This window comes from Oryx dammah, unplaced genomic scaffold, assembly GCF_014754425.2.
Source record: "Oryx dammah isolate SB20612 unplaced genomic scaffold, SCBI_Odam_1.1 HiC_scaffold_19, whole genome shotgun sequence".
Taxonomy (NCBI): Eukaryota; Metazoa; Chordata; class Mammalia; order Artiodactyla; family Bovidae; genus Oryx; species Oryx dammah.
Window position 1 is genome coordinate 23,214,459 of NW_024070203.1, and position 19,673 is coordinate 23,234,131.

Consider the following 19,673-nt stretch of genomic DNA (forward strand, 5'->3'; position numbering starts at 1 on the left):
TACTCAATCCACGTAACTGTGCAAGGTGGGTCACCGGTGGGGACACTGAGGCACACCTGGATTGAGTAACTGGCCCAGATCATATGGTCAGTAAGTAGTGGAGCTAGAATTTGACTCCAGGCCATCTGGCTTGAAATTCTGTCCTCTTAACCACCATGTTTCCAAGCACCTAGTCAGCAGTCTCCACTTTAGATAAAATTATGTAATTAAGCCTGAAAGACCCTGATGCTGGGAAAGATTGAAGGCGGGAGGAAAAGGGGACAACAGAGGCTGAGATGGTTGGATAGCGATAGCATCACCAACTCAATGGACACGAGTCTGAGCAAGCTCTGGGAGATAGTGAAGGACAGGGAATCCTGGAGTGCTGCAGTCCATGGGGTCGCAAAGAGTCGGACACGACTGAGCGACTGAACAACAACAAAGTCTAAATGACTAAATCAGCACTAGCGTATCTTGAATCATTGGGTCAAGACCCAGGCCCATGGTTTAGTAGGTCATTATAGAACCTCAGAACTGGTAGGAATTTAAAAGGCTCAGTAACTCCGTCGTGGTTCTTAATCTGTTCACCAGTGAAAACTCTTGTTCTTTTATGAGGTAGGTTCCTGATAAATTCTCAGGATCCTGAAAAGACATGACTCAGGAAACTCCTTTGCAGTCTAAGTTTTAAGTCTTTTAATGAACTCTCATTATGTTATAACATGGAAAATGGTGTTTTCGTGACTTTTTTTTTTTTTTTTTTTTTGGTCTTTAAATACCTTGTTGTACCTATAATTATTATTTTCCTAAGAATGGAGCTGAAATTGCTTCAAGATGAAAGAGCCATGGTGCTTGTGGGTGGGTATGCTCCTCCGAACTTTAGAACTACAACAAAAATTAGAGGTTCACAAGGTAATTGCTATGATTACAGTTTTCTTTTTGGCCCCAGACAGGAGCTCTTGAAACACAATATTCTACTAATTTTTTAAATGTACAGTTTTCAAGGCAACAAGGAAATTACTGAGAGTATGTACTGTTTCTCCCTCATTTTCGATGAAAGTTAGCATCTTGCTGGATCTCTTGCAATTGCTGACGGAGAAGCAGACATTGAATGTATTACAAAACTGTTAAAAGGCTTAGAAGAATTTGAAGTACTACATCAGCCTTAAGATATTGCACAACTAAACTTATTTTAAAAGAAAGCTCCTAATCATAGCAGTCCAAGGTAACAACAGCTTTTAAACCTCTCTATGAACCTTTCTAAACTTTATATTTCTAGATAATTCACTTCTTTATAATATCTGCAATTTTACATTGTAAAATATGGAATTCCTTATTATTTGCACATCTCACACCATAGGCATCAATAAATGGTAGACCTTATCCTTTATTCTTTCTAATTGTTACAGACATACTTTTCAGTGACCATATAAGCCCTTCTCTTTGTTTCATATTTTACTTTGTCATTTCCTTGTTGTTAGACTTAGGTTATTTCTAGTTTCTTGTACTGTAAAACTTGGTGATGAGTTTTCTACGACCTTCTTTCATTCGTTCTTGAGGGGATGGTGGTCGTTTTGATAGGAATTGTCAGGAATGGAGTTGCTATGTCAAGTGTAAGAGCAGTTTTGTGACTTGGAATAATACACTTTGTCCTGGTTATCAATTGGGACTGCTTCTCTGAAGCCTGTCCTTTCATTATTTTTATTATTGTTTCTTTTTTTTTTTTTTTTTTTTTTACATCTTTATAAGGATAGAAAAACCCTTCACTTTTACTTGGAATTTAAAAGTTATCAGTGTGATTGAAGTCCTTTGCATAGGTTTACTGTTATTAATTTCTTATGTTAATATCTTTTGTCCTCATTCTTCTGGATCACAATAGCAGCAAAATAAGAATTCCACATAGTAATTATGTCCTACGGATGTCAACGTTTTTTCCTCTTCTTGTTGTTGGGATTATTTTTACTTCTTAGTTCTTTTATCATGGGTTTTCTGTTTTAGTCTGGTTTTAATCTTGGTTTTTTTTTCTTGGCTTTTTCTTAATAGCATCTGTCTGTTTTTAGACCTCTTCATATACAGTGTATTTTTTGAGACTTAACTTTTGTTAGTTTTTTTTTTTTTTTAATATGGAGTTTTCTGTATTGATGTCCCAATAAGTACTCTGTAAGTGTGCACAAAAATTTCTGATTTTAATTATTTAAGTTATTTTAATGGAGAATTGCTAAAGTGTCCCAGTCTTCCACTCCAGGATTGACCTGGCAAGTCCCGAAAGGTGTGTCTTTAACTCAGTTTCAGTCCAGTGTGGCCATCCACTACATTTGTGGAGTGTTGGTGAGTAGACTGCTGCGTGGTTCAAAGCACTGCGTCGTGTGGTACGTTTCTAATAAGGACAGTGTTCTCCTGTACTTAAGCACTAAAGCTCTACTCTATCCCAAGATGTTTTTCTCCACACAGTTTTGTGTTGTTGTATAACTATCATTCTTAATAATTTCAAATTTTGAAGTGAATTTTTATAATAAAATGGGTTTACTAATAAGACCCACACAAAGTATCCCAGCCTTTGATATTCTTGTGTGCCTTGGGGATCCAAAAGAAAGGTATAGTTAATTAGCACATGGTAATTAGCACATAGTGTTTTCCAAATTTGCAGCCTCTTTTTTCCCCCAGAATACTTTCCAGCATCTCAGAAACAGTTATCTATGGACCTCAGTCTGGGAAATGCCGCTCAAATCCATTTCATTGTTTGTTCACAAGAAGTGGTCCTTCATTTCCAGTGTCATCTTCATGCATGTGTGGAGTTGGGGTTTCTTGATCGCCACTGTCAAATCAGGCCAGTCTTTTTTTGTAAAAACCATTCCTTAACAATGACCCGATCTATGGTCAGCAGCTCTGAGGTTTCTTTTGGAGAGGACACGAGAGTTCTAAACTCAGCTGAGCTGGGGACATCACCAGTGGCTTAGAGCTTGTCTCCCCTTAGAACTTCTTTTCTCAGAAGCTGGGCCCTTGAGTCACCTATAGAAAGCTTAGTGTGTGATATAGCTGAGTATAATAAGAAGCAGAATAAAACATGTCTTTTAACTGGAGAGGCAGTCTGATATGGCAGAAAGAACACAGACATTGGGGGTTAGACTTTCCACGGTGAAAAGCCTGGTTTTGCCATTTCCCAGACTTTTGGCCCTGGACACTTGCTCTGAATCAGTTCCTTCATCTTTAAAAAGTCACAACGAGAGAAGCCACCACAAGGAGAAGCCTGTTCACTGCAGCTAGAGAGAAGTCCCCACTTGCCACAACTAGAGGAAAGCCCCCACAGCAGCGAAGGCCCAGCACAGCCAATAATTAAGTAAATTATTTTTTTAACAGGCACTAAGTATGCTTATTTTATATGATCGATAGAATCTTTGAACACAGAATTCAAAATGAACTTTTCTAAACATTTCTTGGAGGACAGAGAACACAAAAAAGTGACACAGAAATGACTGGAATTAGAATCTGAGACCAAAGCCACGGTTGAGCTTTTTAATCACATAGAGGTCTTAAATGTACGGTCCTTCCTAGGGTTGCTCCCTTTTAAAAAATTAAGGTGTCAAAAAAAGTTAAGGTGTTTTCCCTTTAAAACAAAACTTAATATGCTACGAGAGTTGAAGCAGTAGGATATGGTCCCTAGGACTTGAAAATGGTTTGTTTTCAGAAAATTAGAGCCAAGAGAAGCTATGTAGGGGCCAGTCTTCCAGGTTTACAGGTCAGGAAGCTGCGAGCCTGAGAGGTCTGAGAGTGGGGTCAGAGTTAGCTTCCAGGTAACCCTTCCTGGATCCTGGGTGGGGTTCCACCTGTGTACTGTGAACACCTTGGTCTCCAGGTCCCATGCATTCCTAGGGCAGGAAGCTGGCTCTGCAGTGGGGAAAGGCAGTGAGTATGTGTGTAGCATCTTGAAAGATTCATAGCTCCATTTGTTGGAGATGGAAATATAAGGAAGAAGTCCTTATGATAAGTGCTCTCACAGCACTGCAGAGAGATTCGTTCTCAGCAGGAAGGGGCAGGTTTCAAAGAAGAGGTGATAAAACTCAAGCGTAAAGGTTGAGCCTGTGTTTGTAGCATGTTAAGATGGAGAAGAAAAGGCAAAAGTATTATTGAGGATGAGAGCTGTAGCTAGTGGAGTTGGCATCTCCAGAGTCAAACAGAGGCCAGACAAGTGCTGCATATGACTGGGCACCATGGACCTGGACTGCCAGGAACGTCTGGTGAGAGATCGGAGAGAGCAGGTCATCGTGCTGCAGAAGAGAGCCTGCGGTAGCCCTTGGAGTAAGGCAAAGAGGGTTTTCAAAGTCATTGAGAGTCAGCCTGCTCATTATCCTAAGTTTTAAGGTGAGAGAGTGCCATGATCGGATTCATAGTTTAGAACAACTCCCTCTGCCTGGGACATGGTGCAGTCCTGAAGTCAGGCTGGCACCAAGGGGATGGGTTTTAAGGACTGCTGCAGAGGTGGGCCTGGCCGGAGTGTGGTCTCCTGAGTCCAACTGGGCATCTCGATGCCCTCCACCGAGGTTGTGAGTGGGTGTGGAGCAGGGAGAAGAAAAAGAGGAAGCCTTAAATACGAGTTCCTGAGTGGATGTCAACCGGGGAAAGCTACTTCTGGAGGAAGCTTTAAATACGAAGTGTGATCCTAGAGGAGGAAGTAGATCCAGCCACACGAGAAACACTTAGAAGTTCTGTCTGTGTGAGACCCAGCCAATCGGCTCTTTCCTTTCCAGTCTTGCCCCTGTCCCTCCCATTCCCAGCACATCAGCCGTAGTCATTTTTCCAAAGTTCAGGAGTAATTGCCACCTTCTTTCTTGTAAAACCCCAGCAGCCCCACTCTTGACTTACCTTTACCGTCAGAATAAAACCGAACTCCTCCCGTTGCCTCTCCTCCCAGCGTGATCTGGCCCCCGTCCATCTCTTTATCCTCCACGTGTCCACGTGGTCCAGCCACCTGGCCTCCTTGGTGCTTCTGGACGTTGGTTTGCACCTTGCTGTTCCCTTTCTCTCCCTCTTTGAAGAAGAGCACTCTGGTCTTTGCCTGGTGTTCCCACGTTGAGTGTGGACGTTGGCTGTTGAGAGGGGTAGGTGTGGATGGATGCGCACAATCTCTGGATAGTCCTTTCTGTCCCTCTCACACTGCATAGCAGAGACTAAAGCGACCTCTCTGCAGACCAGAGCCGAATTAGAAGTGCCAGGTGGAGAAACTGTCCCTCTTCTTAAAATAGGCTCCTGATTCCCTCACTGACCCCAAGGATAAGCGCACCAATTCTTTTCGAGGGTTTTTCTGCCAGTCACTCTTAGTAATGTTTTTCAGTCTCTGATATTTTAAGGTGCACCTGGACGCTTTCACAAGCCTGTGGATCTCCATGTGCTGTTGTGATTAGTTATTGCTCTTTAACCTGTTTTCCTCCTTGAGGGCACACATGTCAGTGATCAGTTTTAGTGCAAGTCATGCCCAGTATCCAGCATGGCTCTCGGTGAAGTCCACGAAGGCTGCACTGCAGTCCCCCGGGTGCCCCTGAAGCCACGTGGAAACCCTCTCTGTGGCTGACTCATCACCACCACACCCAGCACAGTGCTTGGTTAGCAGATGGGCCCACGTGAAGTGGGGGGTGGGGGTGGGGACAGCCAGGTGACTCGGTGCCAATGAGCTGCAGGCTGACCTCCTCCCACTTTGCTTTTGTCCCCTCCCCCCTGTAAAGAGTGACTTCAGGTTCTCAAGCTAAGCGTTGGTCTCAATTCCTCTTTGGCTTCTTGCGAGAGCGTCCCTCACATGGGAAGGAGAAGGTTTCAGAAGTTGTTTGTCTCTTGGGCTGCTTACCGAATCCTTGGCTGATCTGGTCTTTTAAAGTTTCCTCTGGACCCAGTTCGTCAGGCTGGCAGCTTGGAGAACACAAAGCTCACGAATATGGGCTCGCAGGTCAGGAAGACCTGGGCTTGAACCGTGACTGCGTCTCTGACTTGATGCAGGATCTCGGGCCATCCTGCGCTTTAGTCTCCTTGGTAAAATGTGGGTGACAGAGACATCCTGATCGGTTACTGTGAGGATTAAATCAGAACACGTTCCAGTTGTTTTTATCACCCTCATCATCAGTGTTGGGAGAAGGGAGGTGAGACTGGGCCGATGTAAGCCTCTAAGGAAGACTTCCCTGGTGACTCAGTGGTTAAGAATCCAGCTGCCCATGCAGGGGACACAGGTTCGATCCTTAGTCCGGGAAGATCCCCCACACGGAGCGGCAACTAAGCCCATGCGCCACAACTACTGAGCGTGTGCTCTGGAGCCTCCTTGCCACGACTGCTGAAGCCCGAGCACCCTAGAGCCCATGCTCCCCAGCAAGAGACGCCACCGCAGGGAGAAGCCCATGCACGGCAGCTGGAGAACGGCCTCCGCTCACTACAACTAGAGAAAGCCCACGTGCAGCAGCAAGGGCACAGCACAGCCAGAAATAAATAAATAATTTTGTAAAAAAAAAAAAAAAAATCTCTTTAAAAGAAAAAAGTCTCTAAGGACAGTTAGAGGCCGAGGAGGCGAGAAGGAAACACTCCCTGTGGTGGTGGCGTGGGAGGAGGGCAGGGGCACTTCAGGACAGCTTGCTTGAGCAGGTCCCAGCGGAGCCAGCAGAATTCATCAAGGGCTGGGCCCTCCGAGCTCTTCACCGCAGCATCTGTTTCTTGATGGCTCCGCAGCCAGGCCCTGCTTCTTTCAGGGCGCAGATACACACCAGAGGCAAAGGCTGCACTCACCAACAAGGGCTTGAATGCTGGAATGTCAGTGACCCCATGGAACTGGGGGGCCTCTGTGGTAACAGTGCCACATGGTTGCCTCACGGGGCAAAGCAAGACTCGGCTTAGCGCTTTGAGTTCAGTGGGTCTTCTTAGATGGCTTTAAGGGTCTTAAAGGGGCCGTTCACTCCGCTGGTCCCCACAGCAGTGCAAGAGTCGGTTTAGTGGTTCAGCGAAGAGAGTCTTGACTATGACAGTGCAAGGTTGTATGAAACACTTAGCTTTTTAAAATAAATAGCGCTTGAGAAATAAATAGCATTCTGTGAGTCCCAGTGCTGTTCTGTATACCTTTACTTTTAGATGCTTTTAGTATAGAGGCAGATTCAGCCGACTCACATTTATTGAGCCCTCGCTCTGGGCCTTGCATAGTCTCCTTCCTTGAGACGTGTACACAGGAAAGAGGACTTTGGTGAGCTGCAGTTTTATGAAATGTCTTTTCTTCGACCTGGAAAGTTGATAGGTTGGTGCTGTTTTCCTGCATGGCATACATCCTTAGAATCAATCAGGAGGTATTTCTGAAGGTATATGGCATCACCAACTCAACAGACATGAGTTTCAGCAAGCTCCAGGAGATAGAGGAGGTCAGAGGAGCCTGGCAGGCTGCAGTCCATGGGGTCGCAAAGAGTCGGACACGACTTAGTGACTGAACAACAACATTGCTTAAGGTAATACATTGATCTTTGCTGCATATCTGAGCTGTGAAGTGGGGTCCAAACCCTTAGTCCTCAGCACCCACAATTCTCTGCTGCCTGTGAGTCTGATTCCCTTTGGTGCAGCCATTCAGCTACAGGTAGAGCAGAGGACAGAAGTTTCTGATTGAAATCTGTATAAACAAAGGAGAATCTGAATCTTAAGGACACTTTTATAGTCTAAAATAGCACAAAGAACTTAAAACCTATGTGGATGACCTGTCAACTTTCCCTTTTTGAGATGCATTATGCAAATCACGTTTTATTTTAGGTTGATCATTTCCCGTTGTGTAGCAGCCTCATTCAACTCGTGTTAATCTTGAAACTAAGAAATGATAACATCTCTCCCTCTTCCTTTCATGTGTCCTGTGCTGATGTGTAGCTGAACCACAGGGTGCCTCTCAGCGCCCCCATAACTTCCAATCCTCAGGTTAATAGGGGCTGTGCTTCCAGCATTTGAGGTGAATGCACAAGAAAAAAGGAGAGAGCAAGCAGGCCACGCCCCTTTACATCTGGGGAAGAGTTTGGAGAAAAGGATTTCAGCAGAGATGTTAGCAGTTGCAAAAGCTCTTGGGTGGATTCAAGCTTATGGGTTCCGAGACTGCGGATGTGGCTTACACATGAGTGGAGAGTGTGGGAACAGAGTCAGAGGGCACCAGCCCTGGACCTCACAGGGCCTGGCTGGCAGTGATGAACATAGGTTTTACTCTTGGTTCAGTTCAGTTCAGTCACTCGGTCGTGTCTGACTCTGCGACCCCGTGGACTGCAGCACACCAGGCTTCCGTGTCCATCACCAACTCCCGGAGCTTGCTCAAGCTCGTGTCCTTCGAGTCAGTGATGCCATCCAACCATCTCATCCTCTGTCGTCCCCTTCTCCTCCTGCCATCAATCTTGCCCTGCATCAGGGTCATTTCCAATGAGTCAGTTCTTTTCATCAGGTGGCCATAGTATTGGACCAGTGGATTCATCCTTTCTTCCTTCCGTGTGTATTTTCCTTTCATTCAACAGAGCAAGTTCTTACTCAGCGTCTTCTGTGCAAAGAAAGAAACAAATACAAGTATTATTATTGGAGTGCTTTCAGTTGACAAGTAGAGAAGAGACAGAGGTACTAAACCCCTAAAATTCAAGGTGAAGTATAGTAAAATTTGGGAAGTGTGGCCAAAATCCCAGGGTAGGGAGGATTCCTACTTTATGAATAACTTCCTTCATGTCTTATCTAACGCAGTCCCAAGCATCCCACCTGTCCTAGTGAAGGGTTTTGTTGTTCTTCTGCAGCAGGTAGAAGGCGGGGACGTGCAGCTGGGGAGGCAGAGGCAGAGGCAGTGCCTGGCCCAGAGGAGGACCACTCTGAGCCAGCCACAGCTAATGGATGAACAAGTGAGCCAGTGACATAAAAACCCAGGGTTGATCAGAACAGAGACTCAGTTGCATTAACCTGAGACTGTCAACCAGAGGCCTGAGTGAACCCTCCCCTGAAGAGCTTTGGGAGGAGAGTTCCAGGCAGACAGATCAGCTGGTGCAAATGCCCTGAGTGGGGCAAACGGGCGTGGCTAGATTCCTGTGCATCTCTGAGAGCATCTGTTGGCACTCCGCTGTGACCCAGGAATGCCCCTCGGCCCAGAGCAGTACAAAAGGTTCCTTGACCTACTCCGAGTGGCCTCTTCATGCTTAAAGAATTTTTTTCTTTCATTCTCATGTACAGTTTGAACAATCTTTCTGAACCCTCGGGTTCCCGGCTTCTGTCAGTGTGGTCTCTCCAGCAGGCAGTCTCTCACTTGCCACAGCCTGTGCCTTCTCTGTGTGTTCAGATGCCCCAGCCATGAGGAAATGGCACGGTCACTCTCCCTTCATCGTCACACTGGCTTGCTTTCTGGGCCCATGCCTGGTCCACGCTACAGTTATACAGGTGCATGCTAGGGTGTGGGGTCTTGTGACAGATAACGAGCGTATTGACTCGGCTAGGAGGCTGCACGCGAACCTCCATCACTATTTCATTCTCAGAGAGCATATGAGAATTAATTAGACATCTCCCTCCTCCCAGAAAGGCAGTGGGGTTGCTCAGCAAGGGGAAGGATGAAGCATCTCGGCTTTGAACCAAAATCGGGCCAGCGTCGTCTCCCTTTGATTTCCCTATTAAGCCAGTTGCACAGGAGAAGAGCTCTTACCTTGTGGTGATTATGAGACAAATGCATCTATTGAAATGCGTTTCTGAAATTACCTCCCTGAATAGGACTATTAAGATAATAAAACGGAAGCACTCCTTTTTTTCCCCCAACTGAGTAAAAATTCTTTTCATGGAAGAAACCGCTTTGCTAGCGGGAGTGCTTGTTTCAGAGACGCTGTGCTGTCACTGCTCCAGGTGTTCAGAAACTCCTCTCTTGGAAGCACCTCCAGAGGTGAGCGTAATGATGCTAGCGATTTTTGAGCACCTGCTCCATGCAAGGCTTTGTGCCAGCCACATCCAGGTAGTTTAATCTATTTAATGTTCAGCATCCCTAGAGGGTGGGAGGTGTGGTTGATGTCTTCCCAGGCATGTCTGTAAGAAATCTATGCGGTTATTTGTTATCCACTGTTTGCTTTCTTTGTAAGTATACGCATAAGACTTAGCACCAAAGACTTGTGCTTTATTTTCAAAAATCACATCTACCTAAAATAAGACACATTTTTTCCCACTTGGAGTATATTGAAAAGAAGGTGCCCTGGACTTAGAAAGTAATTCTGAAAGAGAAAATCTTAATGAGTATTAACAGTCATATTGGCATTGCTCATTTAACGTAGGTGCACTGTATTCCAATAAAATGTTTTTAACAGTTGCCAGAATAACTATCTTGAGACACAAAACTAACTGAAAATGTGTAAGCTCTGTCTGTCGTTTTAAACCGTTACTCGAGGTACTGTGTGGTCATATTCCTTATACAAATATGTGTGACATACACGTATATACACACACACACATACACACTCACACATTTAACACATACATACTTTTAGACCTCAGCTGTTCAGAACCGTCAGGGGAAGAATTGCAGAGGGCCATGTTTTCTCAATTCAAAATTCTATTTGGCTATTTTCAAGGCAAGCTTTGCATTGCCTAGGTTGCTATTTGGGGAGCTGAGAATGAGGGGTTCGTTGACTCATTATTTGTAACTTTGTTTCATAAGCGTTTTTGAGCTTCCGCTCAGCTGGACGCCAGAACTGGGAATTCGGCCATGAAGAGGTTCCACAGGGCCCACGTCCATAGTGCTTTCCTTCTCCCTGTGGAGGGAGAGAAATTCCTTACAGGTCACGACCAGGACCGTTTCAGGGATGTGTAGCGCTGTTGAGTATCCAGTGTGAAGTGTATGAGAGAGTGAACGGTGGGGGAGAGCAGACAAGCTGCTTTAGGTGATCATAGAAGGTCTCCCGGGGGAAGGAGCTTTTTTTTTCTTTTTTTAAAATTTGGCTGTGCCGGGTCTTGGTTGGGGCATGTGACATCTCGTTCCCTGACCAGGGATGGAACGCAGTCCCCTACATAGGGAGCATGCACTGGACCACTAGGGAGGTCGCAGGAGGGGCTGATAACCTGAGCCCTGGAGGGAGGAGAGTTCCAGACAGACAGACCAGCCAGTACAAATGCCCTGAATGGAGGGGAACAGGCATGGCTGGATTCCTGTGCGTCTTCAAGAGCATCTGTTGTGACCCAGGGATGTGGCTTGGCCCAGAGGGGTATGAAAGGCTCCATGTCCTACCCTGAATAACCCCCTTGATTCTTACAGAATTCTTTTTCATTCTCATATCCAGTTTGTAGACTCCTTCTGAACCCTCAGGTTGCCAGCTTCTGTGGTATGGTTTCTTCAGCAGCCTCTCGCTAGTTTGCACAGCCTGTGCCTTGTCTGTGTGTTCTGATGCCCACACTTGTTAGGACTGTACATGAAATAAGATGTCTCCATGTAAAGATGAGAGTACTTTTCAAGGTTAACGCCCCTGCTCTTCGGTAATGCAGAGAAGGCGGAGTTGCTGTCTTGCAGAATTCTTAGATGGGGGGAAGGTGTTATTGCATTATTAGAGATCAGCCTGTTCTCCTGGATTCCTGCCTTGGCTCATTCATCCTTCTCCCCTCTCCCTCTCTCCTTCTCTCACAGACACATACGCCTTTTCTAGTGATTCACCTTCAGATGCGTACTTGGAACACAGGCATGTATTTTAACATACTTTTAATGGGTTGAGAGAGAGGACAGTTGTGAAGCCCATTCATCTGCCACTTTTCTCTCCGCTTTATTTAGTTTTACACACAGGACATTTTAAAAGATGTCACCGCCGAGTGTTGCTTGTCTGGTGGTCGAGGGGATGGCGCTCTCCAGCACATTTAGACATGTGTTATTTCTGGAGGGAGCCTTGTTTGACTGAAGGACAGCGTTCCCTGGCTCTCTTCAACACGGAGCTCTTAAAAGTGCATTTTACTTGGCTGCCTTTTGCCAGTGGCCAAATAGGAGAGTGTGAAAAAAGAGAAGTGTCACCTAGATGTGATGGTGGCTGTGGATGTCATTAATAACCTTTAAAAGTAAGTACGTGAACTTTACATCCTATTAGTTTATAGACAGGTTGGTAAGAATCCAACATAAATTTCTGAGACTTTCCCTCCTGCAGAAAGGAAGCAGATAACTGGCCTCATAACATGTTACTGCTGAAATCTTCCCCAGCCCTTTGCTTTTTGGGAGTCATTAACTCTGTGCGTGGACATTAAAGTCCACTCATTAATTTCTCTATGAGTAGAATCATTCTTCAGTGGTTATCACTCCCCAAAGCTAAGCCAATAGTGTATTTTCTTCCAGAAGGAGATCTTTTGTTCTTTCTCTGAAGTTACTAAAAAATCAGGAGAAACACGAGCATGCCATCTACAGTGGGTTTTTAGGTAGCTTGTTTGAAATCAGCTGCTTTTTCTTTTACCTGATATGTGACACCTGCCAAACTGTTGGACTTCTCCAAATAAAGCAGGAGTTTTCATCAGGAAAAAAAGATGGCAGTAATAATGGATATAAGGGCTTCCCTGGTAGCTCAGCGGTAAAGAATCTGCCTGCAGTGCAGGAGCCACAGGAGACTTGGGTCCTACCCTTGGGTCAGGAAGATCCCCTGGAGGACAGCTTGGCATCCCACTCCAGCATTCTTGCCTGCAAAATCCCATGGTTGGAGGAGCCTGGTGGGCTACAGTCCTGAGGGTTGCAAAGAGTCAGACACGACTGAAGCAGCCTAGCAGGCATGCTCAATATCTATGTAAAAAAATAAATGGTAGCTGTTATTAGAATTGTTTTTTAAAATATCCTCACCACAAAAGCAGTTCTTCAAAGGATAAACCCTTTGGATCCCATCTCTTAAAATGAGTGCTTATTTGCACTTATTTTCATTAATGTCTTCCCTTCCCACTCTTATCAGTAACCTAACTATCTTAACTCAGATTTGCCTCTGCAAACTGGTGGACATTCCCCACTCAAGATGAGACTGCTTTCAGTTTCAGTTCCTCAGGGATATCATTGGAACACAGTACTGGTAGTGATTAGGGGGTGGCGTTTTACTGTGAAGACCTGGATTCAAATCCCTACTCTGCCACCTGGGCAAGTTCCACTTTCTAAGCCTCTGTTGACTCATCTATAAAATGAATCCAGTTCTAGCACTTACCTCAGAGGGTTTTTGTAAGAATTGAGTGGAATAATCTGTGTAAACCTCAGCTCCCTGTGTGACTAAATATTTATTAAAATGTTAGGTATTTTCCCTTTTTAAAGTACAAATCTCAGATCTTTGAAATAACTCAAGCTTTGTCTCTTCTCTGCAACTATGTCGTGAAACACGGTTTCTTAAGTGTGATGTGCGGTGTCCCTGGTGTTAGATGAGATGGTTCGAGGTAGTAAATAGGTGAGTATTTTGTGTAGTTAGAGATACTACGTCATTTTTAGGGTATCTTCTGTTAATGATGAATGATCCAGCTCTTTACAATGTCCATTTATTTTTTTGAAAAGAAGATGTGAATGGGGCAAAAAGGGGGGATTCTTGATTTAAAAAGAATACACAAAAAGGGAGTACAGGTGGGATGTGGTGGTGACAGAGTTGTGGAGGTGGGAAGTAAGTGATGGGTGTGGCAGAAATAGCCTTTGACCTGCAGTCTTATTTTTATCCCAATATCCGGTTAGATTTGGGATTCAAGAGCCATTTGTGTGAAATGTGACCTTTAGCACTTCATGTCTCTCTGACTTTGAGCAAGTTAATATTTTCCTCCCTTCTTAAAAATATTTAGTGATGGCTTATCACATTTCCTTATCTGAAAAATACAGATGCTGCTTTCTTTTTTGTTGAAGATGCAACTCAGAGAGTCTTATCTGCTGGGTGTGTCTTCTCCACCAAGCTTACATCTGGGTCTAGTCAAGGCTATGGTTTTTCCTGTGGTCATGTATGGATGTGAGAGTTGGACTGTGAAGAAGGCTGAGCGCCGAAGAATTGATGCTTTTGAACTGTGGTGTTGGAGAAGACTCTTGAGAGTCCCTTGGACTGCAAGGAGATCCAGTCAGTCCATTCTGAGGGAGATCAACCCTGGGATTTCTTTGGAAGGAATGATGCTAAAGCTGAAGTTCCAGTACTTTGGCCACCTCATGCGAAGAGTTGGCTCATTGGAAAAGACTTTGATGCTGAGAGGGATTGGGGGCAAGAGGAGAAGAGGACGACCGAGGATGAGATGGCTGGATGGCATCACTGACTCAATGGACATGAATCTGAGTGAACTCCGGAAGATGGTGATGGACAGGGAGGTCTGGCGTGCTGCGATTCATGGGGTCGCAAAGAGTCGGACACGACTGAGCAACTGAACTGAACTGAAACTTCAGTTCTTGTGTTACTTAGGACTCGTGGTTGCAGGTGACAGCCTCAGGTTCAGCTGGCTGACTGAAGGGAGTCCTCAGTCTGCAGGAAGGCTAGTGGTGACACAGCCTTGAGGACAGCTGGATGCAAGGACTGCCTCCTCCACCTCTTGTTTCTGGTGCTTGTCTCTGTTAGCATCATCCTGCCTGGCCAGATTCTTCCACCACAAAAGCCGTGGCAGCCCCCAGGCGTGCATCATCAGAAAGGGGCTGAATGTGACAATTCCTGTTCCCAAGCCCAGAAATCCTAGGCAGGACTGAGGCTGGCATTCACCATGTTCACCCAGAGAGCAGGAGCCAGAGGAAGGCAGCAGGGCCCCTTGAACTCCACGTTCAGAGCGGCAGGAAAGCCCGTCTTGCAGAAGGGGAACAGTATGTGCCTGCTGCCGTCGCCTGGCGCCTTTCTGCAGTGAGGAAGGTCCTATCCTCTGTGGGCCTCTGTTCACTCATCTGGTGTCCTGAGGTTTAGCTGATGTAATAGGTGTGAGTGCACATTTAATGTCCTTAAACTTTATACAAATGAGTTTATGATGATGGCTGCTGTTGCTCCTGCCTTCCACATATTCACATAACCATCCAGGGGTTCCCAGCCTGTGAATGGATCCTAGACCCTTGGGAGAGCAGAGAGGGGCTTGAAGTTGTTCTAAGAACTTTAAGTCAGCATGCATAAGAGTGTTATCTTATACTGACTTGCTTTTGAAGTGTAATTCAGTTCAGTTCAGTTCAGTTCAGTTGCTCAGTCGTGTCCGACTCTTTGCGACCCCACGAATCACAGCACACCAGGCCTCCCTGTTCATCACCATCTCCCGGAGTTCACTCAGACTCACGTCCATCGAATCCATGATGCCATCCAGCCATCTCATCTTCGGTCGTCCCCTTCTCCTCCTGCCCCCAATCCCTAGAATGATGCTAAAGCTGAAACTCCAGTACTTTGGCCACCTCATGAGAGGAGTTGAAGTGTAATACGCATGTAGAAAAGAGTGCACATCCTATGTGCACAGTGTGATGAATTTTCAAATGAAACACAATTGTGTATCCAGCACTTGGGTTAAGAATCAGGAGTGACAGTCCCCCAGTATACCCCACCCCCACCCCCCTCCGTAATACAGGTAGATGGCTGGAGATGTGTTGATTCATCACCTAAGAAATCATGTGTAAGCGTTACCAGCATCATGGTAGCATTTTCCATGTTGTGATTTTTAATAAGTGGAATATTTGAAATATCAGCCTTATGTCATCAAAAAAAAATTTTTAACACTGAAAATAATCCTCAAGTTAAAAGTTTGAGAAGCACTTCGGGGCCACTCTTATTTATTACACCCCCTTAAATGTTTTCTTTCTGGCTGAAGTTACCATTTGACGATGTGCTTTATCCTCTGGGAACATGTCACATGTTTGCCTTTTTCCCTTCCCAAGTTATAAGCTTTCCAAGTGAAGGAATCAAATCTTAAGATTTATTAGGTGTCTTCTGTTTTCTTTCCTGTGTATAACTTAGCACAGTTACCAACTGACTACCAAGTTATCCACTTCACCCAATGTTGAGCCTTATGGAATAACTGCATTTATCTCAAAACTACTCAAATCCTGGGCAAATCATGTCTCTGAAATGGTTCGCCATTAGATAAATGTGCCAGTTTGCTGTTGCTGCAGTGCTTAGCACAACAAATGCGGTTATGAATGAGTTTTTCTTTTTCTTTTCTTTTTTAAACTTACCAAGTTTTCCAACATTTTCTCTCCCCGTTTTTCTCTTTTAGGCTCTAGACCAAGATAGAACAGCCTTACAGAAAGTTAAGAAGTCTGTAAAAGCAATATATAATTCCGGTCAAGGTAAGTACTTACCAACACAGACAGCACCAATTATATATATTTATAGATATAGTCTTGGACTTCCCTGATGGCTCAGATGGCAAAGGACCCACTTGCAATGCAGGAGACCCAAGATTTTCTGTTATTTGTTAAGTGCTAAGTTTATGAAAGACTTTCTAATGGAAAACCAAGTAAGTCAAAGAAATTCAGTTCTTCTGTCAGTCCAAGCCTGTTACTGGTTCCCAAGAAAAAAGAAGAAAAAACATTAATTGCAGTGGTAAGTTGCTTCCGTCACGTCCAACTCTTTGCGACCCTATGCACTGTAGTCCACCAGGCTCCTCTGTCCAGGGGATTCTCCAGGCAAGGATATTGCAGTGGGTTGCCATGCCCTCCTCTGGGGATCCTCCTGACCCAGGAATGGAACCCATGTGTCTTGTGTCTCCTGCATTGGCAGGTGGGTTCTTTACCACTAGCGCCACCTGGGAAGCCCATTAATTGCAGTAGGTTTTATTATACATTGAAAAACTTAGTAACGTTATAGGTAATATTGCCACAAGTGACATGTAAAATCTCTCTGTGTGGTTGGTCAGGCCGTAATTCAGTTAAACGAGGATCTTTTCCATCTGAAGCGTACTTGTACACATTTGAAAATTAATATTGGTGACAGGCTTCCCAGGTGGCTCAGTGGTAAAGAATCCATCCGCAATGCAGGAGATTCGGGTTCAACCCCTGGGTTGGGAAGATCCCCTGGAAAAGGAAATGGCAGCCCCCTCCAGTATTCTTGCCTGGGAAATCCCATGGGCAGAAGAGCCTGGTAGGCTACACAATCCATGGGGTCACCAAAGAGTCGGACATGAATTAGTGACTGAACACCACCACCACTACCAATTGGTGACAGATGTGAGGTGAAAGTTAGAGGGGATGTGGGGTACAAGGCTAAGTGGACAGCCTGCTTTGCTTGTGGCTCAGGGCAGGCCAGGTAACCTGTGTCAGCAAATGGGCTTCCCTTGTGGCTCAGCTGGTAAAGAACCCGCCTGCAATGCGGGAGAGCTGGGTTCGATCCTTAGGTTCAGAAGAGTCCCTGGAGAAAGGAAAGGCTACCCATTCTAGTATCCTTGCTTGTAAAATCTCATGGACGGGGGAGCCCGGAGGGCTGCAGTCCATGGGGTCACAAAGAATTGTTGTCAGTGGATAAGAAGAAAGAAACCGAATGAAGATAAACAGGTGTCCACTTGAAACAGTAGGTTCCGGCCCCGCCCCGGGGGGAGAGGCTTGGAAACATGAAAGGAGTTTCCAGGTCTGTGACTCACATCTTTTGTTATTGTTACTGCAGTCATCAGCTGACTTTCCCAGAGGTCATGTCTCTAAGAAGTCAGTTGTCTGTTACAGAAAAGAGCACCTGGGAGGGGAAGGCAGCAGGGTGTTTGGACAGGGCAGGGCTCCGAGGTCCAGTGGGGGTGGGTTTGCATCCCTGCTCTAACCCTAACCGGCCTCGTGACCTCCAGGTGCTCCACTTTTTGAACCTCCCTCATCTTCTCTATAAAGCAGGGATGGTGCTATTACAGGACTGTTGAAGGGATTTAAGTAGTTCACATCTGTAAAAGGTCTGCCACTTCCTGGGAGTTTAGTTAAGTATGATACATTCATATTTTATTCATTTTATATTTTATTTAAGTTTATGCTCCCTATTTTGGTAAAATCATGGGACTGAAAGGAACGTGGAACCAGGCAGAGCTCAGCCCTCAGATACTTCCTGGTCCTCCTCACCTTATCAGAGCTGAGAATCAGTCACTTGTCACCCTTAAAGCCCCAAGCCTAGGGCACTCTATAATCCTAATTAACAGATTTTGTACCCTGGTTCTTTGAGACCCATCTCTAATTTCTTTATGTCCAATAAAACACTAACTTCTAGTTACAGTAGATAAATGGTATTTGTCCAATTATCTAGTGACCAAGTGGTACTTTAAGTCTTGGCCTAGATTATACACATAATTTGTAACTTCTCTCTTAGCTTGCATCTAATGAACTCCCATGAGGTGGTAGGCCGTTTACAGATATTAGCTCTTTGGTGGAGGATGGGAGAAATTACTAGCAGGTTGCCCAGGGGGCTTCTGAGGTGCTGGCATTCCTCTGTTTCTTGATTTGGAGTGTATTATTTGGTTGGCCAATAAGGTCATTTGGGTTTTTCTGTGAGAAACTATGGATTGGTTGATCGAATCCATAGTTAGGTCTACTTTTTGATAATTCATGAAATGCTCACTTAGGATATATGTACTTTTCCACATGTATGTGTGTGTGTTATGCTTTATATACAAGTAGGTTCATTGAAGCATTGACTATGATTTGATAAAACAAAATAAATGGAGGTTTGTTGGACAGTATCATATCTATTGAGTATATAATAGAATATGAGACAAACGTTATAAAAAAAGAATCTTAGGTGTAACGTAGATCTAAGTTTGAATTGTAGCTTTATTCCTGTTTGTCAAAGTCAAGTAAATTATTTAACTTCTATGAGTTTCAAATTACCTCACCATAATATGAGAAAATAACATCTAATTTACAGAGTCTAATACGGACAAAATGAGGGAATATTTAAGGTCCCTAACATACTGCCTGCCATGTAGTGCCTGGCTAACACACAGTAGGCGAGGGAAAATGACAGGTAGGTCAATAGCGTGGATGCCTCCTCTGTATTAATTCAGCCTTTCTACCAGTAATGTGGAACCAGTCTGATTTTATAACGAATGTAATGAGCTATTGTCTGCCTCAGGAATGCATGTCAGTTCTCCGTAATGTTAACGGCTTACGCTGTGACTCATAAAGGGAGACTTCTGATTTACATCTCTGAGGCGTGCCATGTCAGTTCTTTGCTGGGGGCTCCTTGCAACTCTTTCCTTTCCAAGAGTCCTTACTCGAGACACATTGCCTCGTTTTGCACAGTGACCATGCCATTCAGCAGCTCACACAGCGGCTCTTGTGCTTGGTCCCAGTGGTCCCGGGCATGGCAGTGGGAGAGGTTGTCCTGCGTGTGTGGAAGGTGTGGGGTTGCGGGGTGAGTGCAAAGTCTGGCCTGGTCTCCGCTGCCCAGTGATGCTCTCCTGTGGGTGGGGCCACATCCCACGGAGCTTTGAGTCCTGTCACCTGGATTCCGGGCTCTCATATGTCTTCTGCCCTGGCTAATAGAAGAGCTCCTGGTCACACATAACTTTTTCAGTTTAAATTAAAATTCAGTTCAGGCCCTCAATGTCAGTAGCCACACTGAGTCCTCAGTAGTCACGTGTGACAAGCAGCTACAATATTAGATAGTGCAGAGACAAGACACCTCCATCATCCCCGGAAGAACGTAGCTCACACTGTAGGGTAACTGTCAGTCTTTGAAGCATTAGACCAGTGAGTGTCAATCCTACCTTTTCATTAAAATCATCTGAAGAAGGGTTTCCCCCTGGTGGCTAAGTGGTAGACTCCGCCTGCCAGTACAGGAGACCCGGGTTCCATCCCTGCTCTGGGAAGATCCCACATG

The 19,673-nt window shown here is 45.1% G+C and overlaps 1 protein-coding gene across 4 annotated transcripts in view; it reads left to right on the forward strand.

Annotated features, from left to right (window-relative positions):
- ASAP1 (ArfGAP with SH3 domain, ankyrin repeat and PH domain 1) overlaps nucleotides 1-19,673 on the forward strand; it is a 305,942-nt gene that overhangs the window by 148,450 nt on the left and 137,819 nt on the right. For all 4 annotated transcript variants that reach the window (XM_040261754.1, XM_040261756.1, XM_040261755.1 and 1 more), the window contains exon 3: nucleotides 16,099-16,171. In XM_040261754.1, the coding sequence (XP_040117688.1) occupies nucleotides 16,099-16,171 (73 nt within the window). The remainder of the gene's footprint in view (nucleotides 1-16,098; nucleotides 16,172-19,673) is intronic.